Source organism: Harpia harpyja, chromosome 3, assembly GCF_026419915.1.
Source record: "Harpia harpyja isolate bHarHar1 chromosome 3, bHarHar1 primary haplotype, whole genome shotgun sequence".
NCBI lineage: Eukaryota > Metazoa > Chordata > Aves > Accipitriformes > Accipitridae > Harpia > Harpia harpyja.
In genome coordinates this window covers 3,021,585-3,043,138 of record NC_068942.1, presented here as the reverse complement: position 1 = coordinate 3,043,138, position 21,554 = coordinate 3,021,585, and the positions used below count along the sequence as shown (strand labels likewise).

General features: G+C 36.2%; 1 protein-coding gene and 1 long non-coding RNA gene across 15 annotated transcripts in view; one reads left to right on the top strand and one right to left on the bottom strand.

The window, feature by feature from the left end:
* The window catches only part of TRDN (triadin), a 242,223-nt gene that overhangs the window by 127,945 nt on the left and 92,724 nt on the right, over positions 1–21,554 (bottom strand). For all 13 annotated transcript variants that reach the window (XM_052781181.1, XM_052781173.1, XM_052781170.1 and 10 more), the window contains one exon: positions 6,142–6,213. In XM_052781181.1, coding sequence (XP_052637141.1) covers positions 6,142–6,213 — 72 coding nt within the window. The remainder of the gene's footprint in view (positions 1–6,141; positions 6,214–21,554) is intronic.
* Positions 157–21,420, top strand: LOC128139159 (uncharacterized). Of its 2 annotated transcripts, none has more exons than XR_008234253.1 (3): positions 157–450; positions 15,116–15,370; positions 18,041–21,420. It is a non-coding gene; the product is annotated as an uncharacterized LOC128139159 (long non-coding RNA). The 2 variants fall into 2 exon arrangements; XR_008234252.1 differs by having other exon boundaries at positions 15,113–15,370.

Here is a 21,554-nt window from a genome sequence, read left to right as displayed (position 1 = left end):
GTGTGCCAAGGGAAAAAAGAGAGGACATGCCAACTTCCATGACAAGACCAGAAATAGAAAATCCATTGGACAAGGGTCAATGGCAAATATGATGCAAATATGATTATGAGGAGGAACTGAATTCCCAGGGGAGCACTGACTTCTTATGGTAAGACCTTCCCTAGGAAGAGCCAAACCAACACAGCTAAGGCAGCAGGGTTAGCCTTCTCCCTCCTTGTGACTGACCTTCCTTCTAGGCAACACGAATTAACAGCAGGACCAATTGCGTTACCAGTGCTGGGAAGGGTTTTGCTGAGTTTTTTTATGGGACATACTTTTGAGCAAGAATGTCTGAGGGTTAGGAAAACAGGATGACCAGGCAACGCAGGACCTCTTCTGCAAGGGTTTCCCTTTTCTTTCCAAAGAAACACGGAGTTTCTGCCTTTGAAAGCCCAGAGAATCTTAATTTAAGTAAGTATTTTCTATTTGCAGGTGCAACATATGCAAAAGATTATTGCTTTTCTGTAACAGTTAAAAAACACTTTAAAAAGTTAAAATAATCTTCAGAGTTATTTGATTTTGTTTTATTGGGTAGATGCATAATCTAATATTGTAAATTGGATGATTATGAATAATAATATTAATGAGAAAACAGTAATATGTCTAATCAAAATATACATAACTTTGTACATAATTTTTCTACATTCCAGTAAGCGTTTTTCCCAATGTCTGTTTAATTTTTTCTGTCTTATTCTAGAATAAAAGTAGTACAGAAAAGCCTCATGTCATTAAGTAAAATGTCAAGGGCTTTCTGAAACAGTGAAGATTTAGGCTTTTTTCATTATAGCTAAATCATTAGAGTTTACTGCTTAAATGTCTAATCCAAATCATTAAATAACTCACTTTGAAACCTTGTGCATATTATTTCAAAGGTTTTACTGTCTTCAGTACAGACTCATGCAGAGGTAGAGCCCATATTTCACAAAAACCCCTTGGTTTTATGCTGTTTATATAGTACCCTGCTAAAGCTACCTAAACTGTTTCTTCTAATAAACTAGATTAAAACCTAGTCCATTGTATTATGATATTTCTGACAGAAACATTTTCTTATTTCTTTTTATTCTCCCTTCAATTAAAATTAATCAGAAAATGGATTTTCATCCTCAAATCATGTCGGTATTATTAAAAATGTTCTAAATTTGGAGAAAACTTCAAAATTCTGCATTTTTGAAAGGTTTCTGTTGTATCTTAAATCACTGTCTTTCACCAGAAGGATTTTTTTTTTTGTGGGTAATTGATTTTATAGTACAAAAGAAAGAAGTTTTTTTATAGAACAATCTGTGTACAGAAAAGAAGGCCATTGACAGACTGTACAGAGGCAGATTGGTTTGTACAAGATTCATGCACTTCCATACATCAAGGGAGCTTTGTCAAAATTTGTATTGGCTTTAGTAATTTAGATACTCTTGGTTATATCGCCTAATGTTATATTCATGAACTGAGGTGTAGACTAGAAATTCTTCTTAAGCTAGTCAGATAGTGTACATTCTATACAGCAACAAAGATAGATGCAGATTTCTATTTCAATGCCAATTTAGCCTCCGCAGGAATTTTGGAGGAAGTTAAACATATTTCACAGCAACTCCCTTTACTGCATTCTGCAAAATCTGTAGTCAGAGGATTCAGTGATCTAGAGGAAATAATTGTTTTTCCTCAGACATCCTCCGAAGACATTACAGAGATTTTAAATTTTTCTTTTTGACTTCATTTAATATCACAAATACCAGCAGGATGGCAAAGAACAGCCAGTATACCTCAGTCAAAGAAGGGGGATATTTCAGAGCCCATCACAATCCATTAGCAGATCAGAATGGTTATGTTGATGACTCTTCCGTGATAAATGCTCTCCCACTCAAAGATACAAGCACAGATTTCTAGGACAATATAACATGGAAAATCATACTCAGATACAATGCTGTTCAGAGGTTTTTTTGTGGTACAGTGCTCTTCAAAGTGGTACAAAGCATACTGTCTGTTTGAGATCATATTAAGGTGCCTTCCACCGAGAGAAAGATTTTGATACAGGCTTCTCACAAAGGTGCTGTAATCTCATGAGAAAGCAAAGACAAATTATTCTGGAACAATTAATATGAAGCCTTACTAATAGCTAACTACGCCTCTGAGCTTAGTTTCAACATTTCTTGTCCAACTGTAGCATCTTCCTGAGAGATTACCCTGCCATGTCAGAAGCGTAACATGGGAGGACTATCAGAAAGGAGTGGTCTTCTCAGGTGACTGGGGAAATGGAGGAAGCGAAAAGCTATGTGAGCTGAGCAAAACCAGTCAAGACCGAGAAAGAGATTCACAGAGAATCAATGTACACTGCAGAGCAGTTTTAGGATGTCAGTGGATAATAAAATACAAGAAAGTTAGAGTTAAAAGAGGTGGAGAAGAGTACAGTCAAGGAACAAGCATACTGAAGTCAGATAGCCATGGAGAACAGATCTGTTCAAATTAGAGCCAGCACTAACATCCTCCTTAAATGGCAGCATCAGTGTCAGCCAAGCTGAGAGCGCTGCTTCCAAGTCCTTGTGAAACCTCCAGAAAAAAGATAAGATAAAGAATTTAAAATAAGTTAATTTACTTCATGGTTTGCCAAACAAGGCTTCTAAGCTTGGAACACAAGTTATGTATCAGTGTGTCTCCCTTCACAAATTCCCTTTCCCTCTTTCTTTTGTTTATTGTTACAGGACCTTTTGTTTTGTTTTGTTTTCTTTTGTTTTGTTTTGTTATTCTCTTCTCTTGGTGACCTGAAACTTTAAACTCTTCATTGAACTTTGAGTGTAAGATCTCAAGACAGCAGTTCTTTTTGAAAAGAGCCAAACCACCATGAAATAGGAGAGCAATGATCTGTTCTTTTCCCTTCTGACCAGATGAGTACAAAGCATTTTGCTTTCTAACCAGGAGATATCTGAAAAGTTCACTTCACATGCACACATTTCAATGCAATTTATGGCATACTACTAGAATATAGTGTACAAATTTGGATTGTCCTGCATAATCACCCCTTTTCCAAAAGATTTACTGTGGAGGTGAAGGAAGAGAAAATGGCCATGACAAGGAGAGAAAGGTTGAGATTTAATACATAATAACAATATTCTCTTCTTCTAAGATCTCACGAATTCAGCAGAGCATAGTTTCTCCAAGGCATTGGCTACTATCCAGGAAAAGCTTTCTATTTGAAAGTATCACATAATCTAAAAATGTTAGAGACATCTGGCACGCATACTGCCACTATTTTCACCTTATGAGAAATCGGGAATGGTCCAGGATTACCTAAGAAGGCAGTGGCAAAACAGGGCAATAGTGAAAACATCTCAAACTAGAAAAAGGGTAAAATCTTTTCAGCCTTTACTAGCTGCATGGTTTTGTATCGAGTGTCTGAATATCACTGAGTTGGAAAGCCTAGGGTCTAAATAGATTGGTTTCATAAGTTTTCTGTGTGACAACAGTTCTGTTACTTCCTATTGTTTTACCTTTTTTCAGAGCTGGCTGCTTCTGTCAAAGGCTGGGCCAGTCCTTCTGTGTTATATAAAGTACATTTCTCAATTAACAAATGCTTGTACTTGTTCCCTATTCTGAGAACTTATTATACTATCTTCAGCTATATTTATGAAAAGAAGAATCATTTGTTTCAATCTGTCCCTTCACCTGAGCAGTGATATTTAGTGAAGTACCAGTCATAAAGGTATGTAAGCATTAAGAAGTCACAGACAGATATCTCTTCAACTATTTCACAGATTTAAATTTCTCTGCCTCCTCCATTTTTCCCTTTTGTCACTGTGCCAAATATTCCCATAAATTACTTAATTATTTTCCCCTGGGTTGAAATAAAGCTTCAGGGTTTAGGGTTCCTAAAGGCACTGTGGCGTATTTTCTCATATATGGAGACCACAGAATAGTGCAATATAGCAGCTTTTCACAGCAGCATTTTGCAAGTAATTCTTCCTTCTTCATTTCCTCCAAAACTGTGGCATGAACAGTATTGTATCCTAGTGACTGGCCTTGAGCCTTAAAGGGAATTTAGTTGTATGATTCTGAGCAGATAATCTGCCCCCCAATTTGTTTGCCAAATGGGTGTCTAATTTACATTCACAATTACCTCAATTGCATGCATAAATGAGCTAATGAAACACACAAATGTGTAACTGGTCATAAATAGTCATTTCCATGTGCAATTGCAGTAATTGCATGCTCTTCATGATTTTGAAAATCAAGAACTTAATGTTAATTTGATGCTAGTTCATGTTGTATAACAGTTATATTTAAAGATTAAATTTATCACTTGGCAAATGCAGCAGTCTTTTTCTATTATGCTTTTTTTCCATTATGGTTAATTGGTGGATAACAGTGTTTAAGTTGCAGGGACTTCTTTTTGCCGATAAGCAGGGTTCAAACATTTCCCTGAAATAAGCAGGACTGCAAATCTATTTATGTACTACATTGTGTCACAATAACCACAGTTTTATACCCCTTTAAACAGTGCGTTTATAAAGAAATATTCATTTGAGGTAAAAGATTTTGGGGAAAGAGATAAGAAATCACTTAACTATTTTTATCCAAACATTCTGATTCACAATAATCACATAACAGAAATATCTAATTAAATTAACTCTTTGTTTTAGTCATAGGCTCTGCCAAAATCTGACTCTCATTTTCCGTTTCCAAATGCAAGAAAATCTTGTAGCTCTTGTTACTTATTCTGCTGCCATCCCATCTGTTTTTCTCTTAGATTGCAATTGCTTTCTGGATAACATAGAACTAAGATGTCTATGAGAGAGATTAGCAAGTGCCATGGTGTGACTGAATGACTCTGAAGTATTATATGAAACCTGCTACATAATTACATGAAAAGACTCATGTGTTTTGTACTATTAAATTGTATGGTGTAGAGACCAAGGATGTATATTGCAGTAGTAGTTTTAAGTCACTGGACACAGTCCATTTTAAATTTCAAATGCATATTTCAACCGTTTTACTGATATGATTAGACTGTAAACAATATAATTTAATTGCAGGGTTATGTTTTAATCTTCTGAAGGTAAGATCTGACTTTGTATTTTTCTTTCAGTGGTTTTAACAATAGGAATAGGGTTGATAAATGCAGAGCCAGAAATATTACGTTCATTATTGCAGATAATACACAGAAACATTACTGAATAACAATAGCTGAAAGAGTAATCCAAAGTATATTAAGGGGATAATGTTGATTATGTTTACAGTTAGATGGCAACTTATGGCTGAACACCATCTAAAACATTTTACAGATTGGGCCTTAATCCTGTAATCTATTTCACTCAGGAAATCCCCTGAGCCATCTGTGGGACTACTGTAAGGAATATTAAGGTCTTGTCATGCAAATATGACTGTGGCATTCATGTCCCAGGCCTAATCATTCGATCAGTTTTGTAATATAGGTTTGTCGTGGTTTAACCCCAGCCAGCAACTAGGCACAACGCAGCCGCTCACTCACTCTCCCTGCTCCCAGTGGGATGGGGAGGAGAATAGGAAAAAAAAGTAACAACTCATGGGTTCAGATAAGAGCAATTTAACAACTAAAGTAAAATAAAATATAGTACTAACAATAAGAATAATAAAATATAATAATAATAATTGTCATGAAAAGGAATAATAATAAAAAAGAAATATAACCCAAGAAAAGACAAGTGATGCACAGTGCAATTGCCCACCACCCGCTGACCGATGCCTGAGCAGCGATTCTCCCCTCCCGGCCACCTCCCCCCAGTTTATATACTGAGCGTGACATCCTATGGTGTGGAATATCCCTTTGGCTAATTTGGGTCAGCGGTCCTGGCCATGGTCCCTCCCAGCTTCTTGTGCACCTGCTTGCTGGCAGAGTGTGGGAAACTGAAAAATCCTTGACTTAAGGTAAGCACTGCTCAGCAACAACTAAAACTTCAGTGTGTTATCAACATTATTCTCACACTAAATCCAAAACACACTGTACCAGCTACTAAGAAGAAAATTAACTCTATCCCAGCTGAAACCAGGACAAGGTTACGTTTATAAACAAAATCCATTAGAACAGAGAGTCAAGTTAATGAGTAGAAGCCAATAAAGGAGGAAGAAACTCAAACTTACCTTCAATAGCTGCTGGTTTCTTTCTTGGACTATGTTCAAGAAGAAGACGAGGTGGTACCATTTCCTTATGTCCTGCACATGAGTATACAGGTTAAGAAGCATAGAAAATGTATTCACTAACAGGCTGAGCAGATTCACTGGGAGGCTGAGCTCCTTTCAGAATTGTTCATGTTTAAAATATTACACTGTGCATAAAAGCTATTATATTCCAGACACCATAGGAAGGAAATGTATTTCTCAACAAATAAAGTAATTTATTTTTAAGAGACACATTTTAAATCAGTGAAGTCCAAGTGACTCAAGCACATACAGTTCTATTTTTCTTCGTTAAACTAAAAAACTGAAGAATAATACTGATAATAAGGTTACATATTCATGATGCCTCTTCTACAGTAAAAGCTTATTTTCTTCTGTCAAACAAATGATCTTCAGTCGTTCCCTCAAGTCCACTTATTATGAACTTCTTGAAACACCAGTAAAAATTATTATGTTTCTCATCCTTAAGGGTTATTCTTAATTAGCCAATACCAACCAGGTCACGCACTGTAAATGCTGACGAGGTTCTGATTCCAGCTGCTGACTGAAACACTTCTACTCTCTCAGAGTGTTGAACTGTACTGTCTCATAGTATTGAACTGGGACTTTCTGTACTGTCTTAGCCTACGTGCAGATACCATGCTTTTTCCAAAATATTTTTCACTTCATTTCCCCAAAGATTCACAAACAGATCTGTTGCACTCATTATATTACTTATGCTTCTTTTCTGGTTTATAACACCTGTTTGCAGTCTCCTTATTTCCTTTTAATTTCTTTCTCTGACATTCATGCTCAGTACCTATCGTGTCATTGTCATTTGGAAAGCACAATTTGTTGTAACCTGTGAAATCAAAGTAAGTAGTTAAATATGACATCGATTCAGTCATATGCACCAGCATACATTCACTGCACCAGAGTCCACATGCAATCAGGCTGTTAAATCTCAGCTCCAGCTCCACATCAGAAACTCAAAGCCATGCCTCATGCTTGGTGATAGACTCAGAAGAGAAATTAAGATCTTAATGAGCCTTAGAAACTGCAGTATCATACTTACCCCTCATTTTACAAAGGTATGCATACTCCTGGGGAATGCATGAGAAAAACATCATCTTGAAGACAGCAGTGGGATTTGAGCACCATGGTCTTAATGTTATCTCATCTTATCAGCATATGTATGATTACAGGCAAATAATTCGCAAGCACGTAGTTTAGTTCATCCGGTAATTTGTATAAAATATCACACATGGAGCCACTCAAACTTGACTCACGTGCCTAAGCCACTGATAAAATGTCGACGCATTGACAAAATCTATGCATTGTAGGCGCAGTGCAACAAATGGTAAAAAACTTAGGTTTTACATGTATTTCCTGTCTTGGCAATAATCACAGGTGGATATTTACTAATCTCATCACAGAATGACTCTAGCCTTACAATGAATTGTAAGCAAACTTCAGGAATCCAGGTGCCTAGCCATGATTTTCCAAACATTTTTTGTCTAAAAAAACCCATCTTGAAATTGCAAATTGAGGTAATGAGATGCTGAATACCATTTGTTGCCAACCAGAATAGAAATATTGTATCCATAACCTCTGTCAACATACAGGAACTGCATTAACTGAATTCCTAATTCAGAATGAAAACAAAAACAATACAAAAATTAATGAAGAATGGGTAAATAATCTTATTCTTTCTGCTAGTTTTGATTAAAGTCCTAAAGTTTAGTTCTTTTTTTTTTTTCTTTTCCTTGTTTTTGCCTAAACTAGATCACCTATCCCTAGATGGAAAAAGTGATAAATTTTATAACTTGGACTAATTGTTCTGTGTGAAAGATGATAAAGGGCAGTGGCTCAGAATGTTAATTAGAGCAGTAATGAAGAAGGATAGTCAATAATTTGGACTGCAGTGTGGTATCTACTGTGTGGGGCAATGATCTAACACCTCTAGGTCAAAGCATAGGCTGGCCCCATTATCTTCCTGTTCTTTGCTGTAGCAGCAGTTTTCTAATGATTGCACCAGTGTTAGTATAATGCCAGTGCGATACCACTTATTGCTAATGACTTGTCAAGTTCTATTTTATAGTTTTACAAGTTTTAAGCAAATCATTTATTTCATGCAAATTGACCACATGATCCAATATAAGAGTGTTTTAAGCACCAAAAGCTTAAGCTTCACAGATCAAAAACTTTCCCTTAGGCCAAAATGTTTGCTCTGAGCAGGTTCCCATCCACTCTGATAAAAAGCTTCTTTAATGTTTCCATGTGTTATTAAATGTCTCTCTATTCACTTTGATGGGAATGCAAAGGAAAGTAGCTGAATAAATATTTTATCCATTCTTTTGATGAAATATGTTAAAGGGGATATCCTAAGTCAGATTTTTTCTCTCTTCCTTTTTCTCTCCTCTGTAAGTTATAAAGCACAAGTGGTTTTCTGCAGTACAGAGAACTCATAAATAGAAACGAGGAATTGGCCTCAGCAGATCAGACCATTAGGATTAATGGTGTCTACTATCTTGACTCCAGCAGTGGCCAGTTGGACACATATCCATGAGGTAAATGAGAGAAAGGCAGGATGTTTTTAATGATCCCAGTGGACAATCAGATTAGTCCATGAATCATGGGAATTCATTATCCAGATTACCACTATTATTATTGGACATACAGTTATCTCACTGCTTTAAAAATGTGGCCACAGAAGAGTACTGAAATTTAGTATCTGCATATTTATTTGCTTCTCATTTCAAATGTAGACTTTATTTTTCTACTATGAGATAAGCCGAAAAGGTTCATTTGATTTGATTTTGGTTTTTATTAGGTTTTGATTGCTCCAAAAGCCATAATTGCAAGCACAAAAATGTGCATACATTTCTATGCCTAATCTGTCCATGCAGTTGTGCTACAGATACCTCCTTCATATATGATATTGTAAACAGCTATCTGACAACAAATCACAGCCAATGGAAACCGAAATGGTGAAATGTTTTGACTTTAAGCTCATGGGAATGTGCTCGCCAGGAGAAAAAGTGTCATGTTAAGACATGAGTAGCTTCCTCCACTTCCTGAAAGGAAAGAAATATGCTGCAAAGATGAGTAGAAGGTTTAAGACACTAGATGGTAACATGAATACTTCATTGAAAATAAGCTGCAGTCCTCAAGCTCTGTGAAAATTCTGTCATCGGTGTTTATTAAATCACTTGAGTTGTCATGAAGAAATTCATTCTGACTCAGTTTACGAATATTTTAGATTTTATATTACATGATAAGGATTACAAGACAAACTTTAATTATCTTACTTTTCTCAATCTAGGAAGCGCCTTTCTACATGTGTCAAAAATGTCATGTCCAAGCATTGAGGATAAATTGATTTCTTATGATAACAGTAAATCATGTGGGTTTTCTTTCTTCCCTGATCTGCCTAGTTCAATTTGTCTGCAGTGACCTTAATTGACATAGATAAAGTCTCTAAATGTATCTTGCTAAATCAAAAGATCATGAGATAAAAGAAAATACTTCTAAAATTATTATTATTATTATTATTATTATTATTATTATTAAATAACTAAAGGCATTGTAGATAGCTGAACATTCCAATTGCATATGGGGAGAAATAATGCCACCACAGAAAGCAATATGTGGAAACACCATTTCTATGACTGTGCACTTCCTCATGTCCGTATACCGGTTATCTGAACAGCAGGAATTCTACAATCCGACAGCACCAACACTTTGTTACAGTGTCTGTCAAATAGCGCAGCAGGATATCTTCAGATAAATTTCATTCTGCCCAGATGTCACTTCTTTCCCTAATGATAGTAGAAATAATTGAAATAAAGTAAGTGTGCTCTTTGCAGAGTCATTTGTTATGAAAAGTAAATTCAAATCAAATGTTTCATGAAGCTTGAAACAAGGCATAGATCAGCAGAATGAGGTAAGACTGCCAAATATGCTTTTAGAGGATTGAAATCTTAATGGAGTCCCACCGTGTCCAGGCTTCCAGTTTTGACGTGTAAGTTGCTTGAAGTTAAAGATGAGCCTCTCCCTTGTTATCAGTCGTTACTCTTCAGACATTAGACTGTCACTATTCTGAGGAAGGCTTTCTCCCCTTAGTACGTGTGCATGAAAAACTATGAGCAAACCGGTTTTCATTAAGAAAGAATAGCTGAGGATCAAGAGGTGAGATTGTGCAATTGTTTTGAACAATGTAAATGCTCATTTTGGGGAAGGAATTAATTGAAATACAGGTGCCCCAAATAGGCAATCTTTCTAAGGAACACATAATTAACACGATGGTTTTATGTACACTAGTAAATTAAATGGTGCCTGGGAATGTTACTGGGCTCTGGAATTCAGACATACACATCCTGCAACTTTTTTTTGAATAGCCTCCGACAATTTTGACCTGTACCTAGTAGCAATGTCTCAAACAATTCATTGGCCCAGTTCAGGAGTTAGCAAGGGCCAGGGACCACTCCCAACAGACAGCTGGGATGTAGCTGGCCCATGTTGGCCTTGAAGAAGTGTAATGGCTGCCCATCACTCTATGACAGAAGGAATTATTACATTCAGAGAACAGTTGAGTTTGATTTACTAATCTAGATGTAGCCCACAAGTCTTAAAAGTGATAATGAAATTATGTCAAATGAAAAAAAATAGTTTAAACAGGGTGTTAATGACCTATCTGGAACTCAATTTTTGACAGCGGCAGATGGAATTAATGGATAATAAAATGAGGCTTTTAAGGAGGTCTATCTTAGTAGCTAACATATATTTCAGGTTTTTAATTACATTCAGGATCGGGCTCTTTATTAAATGGATATTTGCCCAACATACAGTAAAACTCTCATTTTGGATGAGGTTGATATTAGCTAAGGAAAAACACTGCTACAGTATATGCAGTGACTACGAGTAGTAAAACAATCCTTTAAATTTTCCTATTCTGTTACACTGGCTATCGGCCAGTTGTTATTATTATGATGCAGAAGAAAAGGAAAGGTTACATAGATAATGCCCAATCTATCTATATGTTCCACTTGGGTTTAAAATACATTAAAAATATCATAGATAATATTGGAGCTCTACATAGTGTCTAACTTATGTGTAAAGTATGTTATTGAGATATACTCCTCCTTCAACACACAGACAACAAAACCAAGGTTATTATAAATAACCTAGCAGCCTTGGGAGACCATCCATCTATTAAGCTAAAAGCAAGGACCAGTAGGTTAACAGTGAAGGTGTAGGAAGGATGGATGCAGACTGATAATCTAAATGCTCCTTTGAATGGAGTAGGGGGAAGGATTAAATTTCCCTCTCAAGGCACGAAGCAAAAAGTAGCAACAACTTGATAGTCTTCTATTTTTAATATGTAGAGATTTGAGTTCATCCTTTGTTTTTGATGATGCGTTCTTATATATATTTATATACATTTATACCTTTATAATATATACTATATATATATATGCATGTACGAGCATGTGTGTACACATGTGTAGCACATATATACACAAATACATATAGATATTTATTTAGTGACGTTTCTGAACAGAAAATGCTTTTTCTAACTCTACTTAATTTGGTAACTGAACAGGTGTGAGATTCCATTGGCACAGATTCCCGGAGGTTGTGTGAACATCAGTCAGTCGGTACATTTTCACTCAGCCACCAAACCCAATTAAAGTCACAGCTGGGAATTTGTTTGATATTTTTTTCTTTTCCTGTGGGTTTGTACCTCACAGAATGCAAGTTTGCATAACAAGTGTACAAATTAGGCAGGCAAGAAAGGCATGAATAGAGCTATGAGTGGGGTTTTTTTTGTTGTTTTAACCTACAACCGATGCTATCGGTCCCAACCAGAAATGCATGCAATGTAACTTAGCTACACAACAGAGCTGCGCAGTTAAATCCATTTACAGCAATGTATCTGTTGAGAATTCTTTTCCAGAGATTTTTACTACATTGAGGCTCCAAAATCCCTCTTTAGCTCGATCCATATCTTTTGAAAGCTGTTCTAATTTTTCTGTTCAGAAGATCGAAGTCATTAAGGAGTTAAAGGTTAAGTTTTAACAATTTTGTCATTACACATTAAGTGAGAAGTCACACAGACTTTCCTGACATTAAAAGAAAATTGAATTGAAAAAACTGAAAATTGAATTGAATTGTCTCCACTTCCTCCCATTATTTATCATGTACATTTAACAGGTAAAAATAATCCCACATGTTATGTTTAGAAATACTGAAAGACGGATCTCAAAGAACTAAGTCCTAGGACAGCGAAAATGATGGGTTATTGTGTGGAAATGATGGGTTATTACAGTTATTGCTATATACTGGAGTGCAAAAGGACTGTAAAAGCAGATTACAAAATGAAAAGACATATTCAGCCTTCCTCCCTCTCCCCAAATAACCTTTAATAAATTGGTATCATATACAGTGATCCTTAGCATAATTAACATGAATATCAGGAGTTGGTATAGATGCATACTTTACACTATATGAAGTATCCACAGGAAAATAATTAAAACAGAGAAAAGAAAACACTGCAATTAAATACTTGCTGTTAACAATTAAACAGAATGGAGGGGACTGATAAGCTGTTATGATGAAAGGTAATAGACACTGACTATGCCATGGGATCACTGCTCAGTAATTTATGAGTTATTTGTATTTGGTTTATCTCTACATAGCATCGTTTCAACTGTCATTAGTCCAACTACATCTCAGAAACATTCAGTGCTAAAGTCAGAAAAGCTATCTAGACATTATTTCAAGAATGCTAAAACTTTATGTTGTCTTCAAGAAAGAGTGCATATGCCAGGCCTTGCTAAACAAAAAACCCCAGCCTAGCATTGATAAAATCAAACTACAGATACTACAATCTCTCAAAGTTAGATATATTTGTAGATAATGAATATGTTTAATATATAAAACCCTAGAAGTCCAACTGAATCCAAATAGCCGTGACCACAAGCCAAGAAGTTTTTCACCTCTATGAATCTTTTTGCCAGAATGAGAGAAACAAGTTAATGATTATGTTACCTCTTGTCTATACTTGACAATCACCTAAGAGACTGAATCTATAACCATTTTTCTGAAGTTAGAATTTCAATAATGCAGTTTGATGTTAGAGGGAAAAGAACTGAGAGATTTTATTAGATCAAATATCAGTAGGGCCCAAAAGTGCAGAGGTGTTGGCTACTAACTCCTGTTCCTCACTCCCACTGAAATCAATGAAAGATAAGTATTAGGTAGGCGTTAAGTATCTAATACCTTTGAAGGTTAGGCTCTGTGTAATTAAGAAACTCAGTGAGCTTTCTCTTTCTTCTAAAAGTGCCATGGCTGTAATATTTTCGGGAATTACAAGCTTATGACATGGTGATAGTAAAAAAATAGAAGTTGAAATTCGAGGCTAAAATTTACATCCTTTAAAACATATGGGGATGTTAGGTTTGATGTAATACCCTTCAGCAGCTGTGGTTTCTATAGCAAGTCAGAATACACGGCCTGAACTGTTTCAGGCTGAAACAATTTCAACTAAAGCTGCTGGATTTGCGTAAAAGGTAGGAAGAATTATGAGAAATACTGGAACAAAAACCCTGTGATACTGGAGATAATAATTACATTAAACCAACGACATTTTGGTAACTTCTGATTCTTCCTTCCCTTTCCTTTTCCCAGGAAGAATCCTCTTTCCTATAAAAAGGCTATTTTTAGGACAAAGAGTCCTGGGATTCACTGTCATGAGTTCCAGCCCTTGTGCTCAAGACCTTCTCTATGATTTTTGGGAAACTGATTTAACTTACCATGCCTTTCTATTCCACCTATAAACGGATATAAAAGAAATTTTCTAAAAAAAAATAAAATTGAACGTTGTAAGCATACGGCAACTAAAAATTCCAAAGCTTAAATTCTATGAAAGTGGAAGCTGTAAAGACTGGGGCTTTGTTCTAATGCTAAAATCATTTAGGCTTCTTTTGTTTGGCACATTTGGAAAGGGAATGCCCTCCATATTTATTCAAGAAATATTTCCCTCTACATTTCTTCCTCTTCCCCTTCTCTCACTCCCAAAATGCAATAGCAATGCTATTATTGCTATTTATACTTTTCAGAGTGGCACCACTCATTTCGTGGCTGAGCCAAGACCTGCTCCTGATAATACCATTTGAAATCTCTTAGAAAATATGTCATTTCAAGTCTTCATTTGGGCAAAATCCTTGCTTGCATATTTTTAGCATACTTCTTGAATGTATGTAGGCTCTTTCTCAACCAGACATTTAAAAGTTAATTTTTAGACAGTTAAGTCTAGATAAGTCACCCGAGGGATCCATTTATAGTCAATGGAGAGAAATTGGTACCTTCAAAGGGTGATTCATCTTTTCTATCTTAGGCATCTTTTTTAGGATGAAATTGTCCTCTGGAGGCCTCCATTTCATACCATTGGTTATAAAGACAGCTAAAGGTTAAAGTTTGGCAATTAACTTTTGGGTATCTGTGAGGTGCAATGAATTGCCGACATCTCATTTTGCAGTTCCACATAAAGATGACACTACATGCCACCAAAATATTCCAGGACTAAAATCAAGAGCTGTGCATGATTTTTCACACTGTAACTGCTGCCTAGAAACACAGTGCTCCCCAAACCCCCAGAAATTACATGAATGAATATCACACAGAGAGAAAGGTTTTTGTTGTCAACTTAACTAAAAAAAGAAGATAAAAACATTGTTTAGGTTTAACGTGTGTCGGCATCGAACGCCTTTTGAACTCTATGTGCTGTTTACTCTGTCAGATGATACTGAGTGCATTGAAGGACAAAGTGAAACAAGAGGAAGGAAAGTCAAGTACCAGAGGGAAGAATAGCGTTTCCTGATGAAGAAAAAATAAATTAGTCTTGACTCATTCTAGGTATATGTCAGTAAGTTGCATGTCTCTCTTGACAAAGCAGATACATGCAGAAAGAAAGTGAACGGCAAAAGAAAGAAGTGCCTGAACAGAGAATGGCGAAAGGAATGGACCTGCCACAGCTTGACTGTCACAGTGGCTGCGGACTCGATGGAGGAGGATGCGGACATAAACAAGGCAGGGAGAGCACACACTGCTTGGGCCACAGCTGAACACTCGTCTGTCCTCTGCACTGTATGTTCTGTCAGCAGAAGAGGTGAGGAATTATTGCTAAGCTGGAAATGCTTCATGATGGAAGGTATGTTGTCAAAGCATTTGTAGATCCTGTCTATGCTCTTCTTATCTCTGCGGTACGGTGACCGGGTACCGTTTCCGTTGTTAAAACTGAGCTTCCTCATTTTCCAGCAGAGACAACAGAGAAACTGTGTTTGGATGAGGAATGTAACTGCTCTCAGGCCCACAATGGAGCTATAGGTTTTGCCTTGTTAATGAAAAATTCAGAAGAAAACTGGAAGCCCTTCAGTATACATTTTCCTTCTTCATGGTGTTTCAGTGTATTGAGCATCAGGAGGTGTTTAAAGGCACATTTGCATAGATCTCAGCTATTTTCCTTTCTATTAAAGTTGAGAGAGACTCATTGTATGGTGGTTAACTTCCCTGAGACAGTTTCAGGAGTATATTCTAAAGGTAATGGATTCATTAGCTCACTTATAATTTTAGAAATATATCTATTTTAGAGAAATATTACCTGGGCTTATGCAACTAACTGAAGGAGAAGATTGTGGGTTGGCATGTTTTGCCAAAGACAGATGTTCGCTTGCAACTCATGTAAGGTTCCGAGTTTCCTGAAATGGTTGACATTTCAGATGTAGTTGGCTGGCTTGGTTGGCTTAAGCAACTCCATAATGGCCTTTATGGTTTCCCAGGCATTGCGTAAGGAGATTAAGCAATTAATTAAGGTCTTCAGAGACGATTAGGTTGATAAGTGTTTAAAATATGGATGCTGTAGTGCTCGGTGTTACACCACCAAAATCTTTCTAGAGGTCAAGCTTCCTCTCCCACATTAGAAAATGACAGAACCAAGAGGTACATATATGTGGATCCATGTAGATAATCCTAAACTCTTTTTGACTATACTATTTGCTAAGAGGATGTTGCTGAGCAGATGTTCCAACCTGTGAAACTAAGTCAAGCCTTTTAGCGAGTCCCACTTTTAGCTAGTTTAGGAACACTTAGAACATTTGGAAGGGAAGGACTGAAGGAGACAAATTTTAAATGGTCAACACAAAATATCTTTCTGTGTGTTGGAAATGGCTGAAATGTTTTGCCTAAACTGATCATCTTTGCTGGAAGAATAATCTGTCATGGCAAGTTTTGAACCCTACCAGCTGAAGTTTGGCAGAGCTATATGTAGCTGACTTCAGTGGCAGTCTTTTCTACCAACCTTGCTTATAATGCAGTCTCAGCTCTATTGACAATTGTATCCCATCCCTTTAAAAAAGTAGTCCTATGTGTGTTCCAACTAGAAATACTGTCAGCAAAATCCGCAATACACATGATCATTGTCTGGGTTCTTTTGCAATATAGTGATTTTTAAAAGTTAATAAACCTAGGCTTGAAAAGGAAGCTCTTTCTTTTGGGAATTGTGTTTTTCCCCATACTCGAAGCCATCCAAGCTCTAAGAAAGAAACATATGCTCTTATAGGCTGACATTTGGAACTTACAGTTTTTAGGTTTCTGAGTTGTTTCCTTGCCAACTATGCCTCAAAAATATGGATAAAATCACTTTTGGCTTAAATAATTTTCTGCAAATATTTTTCATATTGAATTAACTTCTGAAAATGATATTGAGTACTCCAGACGGTTTGTGTGGCTTTATAATGCTTCCATTGTTTAACCTATTGAAAGACCATAAGTATTTGTTGTAATAATGATAAATGGAAATCAATGATGACAATGAGTCATTAAATGCAATAACTATTTTATAAGTGCTTAAACTTATTTTTACCGTTTTAATATGAAACTCAATTTGTTTATTATTACCTCTTTTTTTTGGCATTTAACTTTTGCCTTTACTTTTTAAATAGCTTGCTTTTCAAAACTAAAGTGGTTGAGTCTTTTGATGATCCTTCACAACACAGCTAGCTTTTTTCAGACGTTGTTAAAAATCTTTTGAAATGACCCTTGATTTTGAAACTTGATTACTGAACTATGTGAAATGGTTATAACATGAAATAGTAGTAATAAAATATAACACAAGTGTGAGAATACTTTTGTTAGTCTAGTCTCTCTGCTTTCACAGATTTGATTGGTTTATTGTTTCCATTAAAATCAAGGATTTAGACTCATTTACACCAGCAAAGGTTTTGGCTTTCTTTTGTATCACAGAAGTCTGACTCCTCAGAGTGGCTTGCAGTGAATGATCAAAGAAAGAGATCCGTTCCTCTCTGCAGAAGCAGAATACCACGCATTCCCTGGGTAGCTGCTTCTGAGAGAGTGAAAGTCATTTGAAATTTTTTTGGCAAAGTTACAATAAAGTGCCATAAGAGTGTTGACAGATGCAGCTTTGTGTGCCAGCATCTGGCTCTGATTCCCGGTGGGATGATATAAACAGGGAATAATGGATAGCTGGTTTGCCTCTGTGGGATGGTGTCAGGATCGTGTGCTGATAACATCCCCATTAAGAGATCAATGTCATTTCAGAGTTTGACCAAACAGACACAGCTTTTGGGGTGAGAGGGGAGTCATAGACAAGAACCTGGTTAAAATGACATCAGTGGATGTCTTCTCATAGTTTTACATAACTGACTAGATATGTAAAGAAGCAATATTTAGACTCCAAATGACAGCTAAAATTATTGCAAGAATTCCACATTAATAAATCAGAAATTTTTCAATAATTAAAACTTAATTTTCAGTTTCTCATACATGTATTTAAAATTACTCTTCATTACTTCTTTCCTTTCAGACTGTTTGAAAAGTATTCAGAACTCCCCCAGGAGATTACTAGAGGAATAAATGCTTCTGTCGCTCAATCATCTCCATTTGTGTCATCAGCAGAAACAAATGTGTCGACAGGTGTTTCATCATTTTAACAACTTTTTTATAAACTGATGGACAATTAACTGTCAACTCTGAAGATGAATCCAAATGACCCTCTGCAAATTTTGGGGTACTGTACTGGCCTCACAGGGAGAAGACATGTTAGTTCTTAGGTACCTTTCCTGTTTAAAAAGTAAAACTGGAAAGGTTTCACAGCTGCCAAACTCTCCCTTTAGCATTTCACTAAAAAAAATATCTGGTTTGCTTGTTTCCTACTGTAGGGGAGAGGGCTGTTGAGTAGGTAGCATCAGAAAGCATCTCTCCATACAAAAAATAATATTCTCTAGCATTCTCTCTCAAATCTGAAAGCCTGTAACTCGGTCCACAGTTTTTCATGCTGAATTTCTCCAAACAAGAAGCAAATAACATGTTACTTCCTTATTTATTATGACTGATTTTTTTCTTGCACTGCATCAAATATATCCCCAGAGAAACTACACTGGTATCAAAGTTGTCCCCATGTAAATGTAATGTAACAAGGTGAAAAGTTACACCCTGTCACTGATATATCCCCAACACATCCTAGTCTTTAATCAAGTAGGAGTGACACTTAAAAATAGTTCAAGAGCCTAAAGCGTTTTGCTATCTGAACAGCAGAGGGCAAGTATTTAACTCCAGTGCTACAGCCCACCCACAGCAAATACAGGCATTTTTACTTTCAAAGTTAGGCACTTAATGCTCTCAGAGTTTTTGCAGTAATATACTCCATGACCTTGCAATATTGATGTACTTTTACACCAGTCTCTCCATAAATCTTTTTGGATATTAAATGGCAAGTAGCATACTGACAGCGTCTTGGAATTCTCTTACCACATTGTGTAATAACAATAATCCCTGCTCTTTGACTGAATACTTCTTGACAATAGAAGAGACAAGCCTTGGAAGAATATTGCAGACATGAAGGACATTCAGTCTGCCACTTCCTTCTGGGACCAAGCACACAAGTTCCCTACGGACTCTCGCCACAATATGCCTGAATTTCTTAACTGTCTATGTTTGCTTTTATTATTATTTTTTTTTAAGAGCATATATGCAAAGGGTGAGGCTTTGGTGATTTTTTCGTGAGAAGGTGGGATGATTGTTTTACCCTATAGCATACACTCTTGCCATGTAAACGTGCCAGAAATCCTGACGAATTTTTCCAAGGCAAATATTTTTTCAATAGCATAAGATTAGCAAAATCATCTACATCGCTTTGGTTTTTAGACCCTAGCATGGAAATACAAAATAAACATATGAGGGTAAATTGATGAAAGGAAATGGTATGGCCACATTCCTTTGCAGTCTAGTTATTATTGGAAACAGTCATGTAGTGGTATGAGTTCCACAGGGTAACTGGGTGCTTCAGTGCAAAGATTTTAAATGGGTTAAATTGACAATAGTATCACACCTGTGCTCCCACTGTCTTTGTTGTCAATTAGGTAAAGATCATCCAGTAGTGAGTCCAGGATACTGTGAAAGGCAAGTTGTTTAACCAAAACTAGACACAGTAAGACTATGCATGTAAAATAAACTTCCAAGTGATTAAAATAAAACCAAAATCTGACCAAAAATATACAGTATGCCTGTGGGAAACAAGGGTGCCATGTTACGACCAAATACCCAAGAGATGCTTATCACTCTTAATTCAGCAGTACGCCGCATGCACAACCACATGCTGAGGTGGGCATGCAAAAAGACAGACACTCAAAAATACACTTTAGGTAGCTGCAAAATAAAAAAGGCATTTCATTGGAACAACTCCTTGACCTGCCAGAGTAGTTTGGGAAATGCAAATGTAAAGCAAGCCAGCAAACATTGCAGGGAAAACAGGGGAGGAGTGGTAAAACAGTAGTATGGCACAGGTGGAATAAAATAGAGCAGATCCAGGTAACTTAGAGAAGCATGTGCTACATGCTAAAAGAGTGACCAACTAGTGTCCCTGAAATCCATCCACAGGTGAGGATTTCAAAAAATAGTAATGAAAAGGAAGTTAAAGGTTTCTACTAAAATATAACCTTTTCTCCTACCAATAAAATATAAAAATGTGAACGAGAACACTAGAAATATTACTCAGAACAAAATTCAGGAATATCAAATAAATTATCAAATACATGGAATAGACTATATCCATGAAACTAAACAAAAGAAAGTCAGCAGCCTTCTGTATAAGAAAGGCTATCCTGGACCTCAGAAATACCAGTGCCAGTAGAAGAATAGAGGTGCCAGTCAGAACCAATGTGTCTCAGCATCTCTTAAAAAAGAGCTTTCCTCTTCAGGTTTTAAAGTTTTAGAAGTAAAACTTGGAAGATTAACCCTGGAAGAAATGCATCTTAATTCTTCATTTACAGGCAGCCAAAAGGAGTACAAAGCAATCTGGACAGAGCGATTTGTTAATTCTGAGACAGTACTGCCTGTACTCAGCTGAGAAACTGTAGTCCAGGAATAAATAAGATCAGCAAATCTATCCTTTGGAGGAAAAGTCGTTCAGCAGTCCCTCTGAGAAATTGTCACTTATCACATGCATGTTAGACAGAAAGTAAAAAATATTCTCAAGCTTCATACTTCATCAGATAAAATCAGAAAGCAATTTTTTATACTGTATACAGTAGAGCTCAAGAGGGCTATCTATAAATGTCTCAGTAGAATCCAGGGTAGGTCACTGTTGCAGTCATGATATTCATGAGATGGACTGCTGGTTTAGCAAAACCTATCTGAGTTTATGGCTAAAACTCCACTGACATCTATTGTAAAGGGCTAAGTAAAATAGAAAAGTAAAATAGAAGTTTTTATAAAAAGTAAAATAGAAGTCTCGGAAGTTAATTGATATTGATATTGATATAATTATTGTAATTTACAGGAGGATCTGTATGCAACTAGTCAGTATCAGGGTCAAATACTGGCCAGAGAAACAAGAAAACCAGCTAATGCTTCATGTAACAGCTTAGCACCATTCTGTGGCTTCCTATGAATTTGCTGTGTACAGTTTTACATACATTTCGTTCATTTTCTAAAGCTAGGACTGCAGCAACGTGACAAAACTTTGAGTAAACGAACAACATTTCAGCCTCATTTGTTAAATCAACACAAGACCATTAACTGACCTCCAATAGATTGTTCAGGTGACTGTCAAAACGTATGAATTGATGTATTTTGAAAAGTATGACTAATTAATGAAACGCAAGGATCTGAGTTTTACTTTTAATTACTTGATCACTGTAAAATGCCATCTTGAATGCTCTACTTTGCTATAAACTCTTGCATTAAGTTTATATAAGCCTAAAATAATTTCCTGTTGCCAGTAAGGAATATAAATTTTTCAATAATACAAATATTCCAAAACTGCTATCAAAGAATAAATTTTGAATGGTATTGTTATTACTGACATTATAAATCCATAT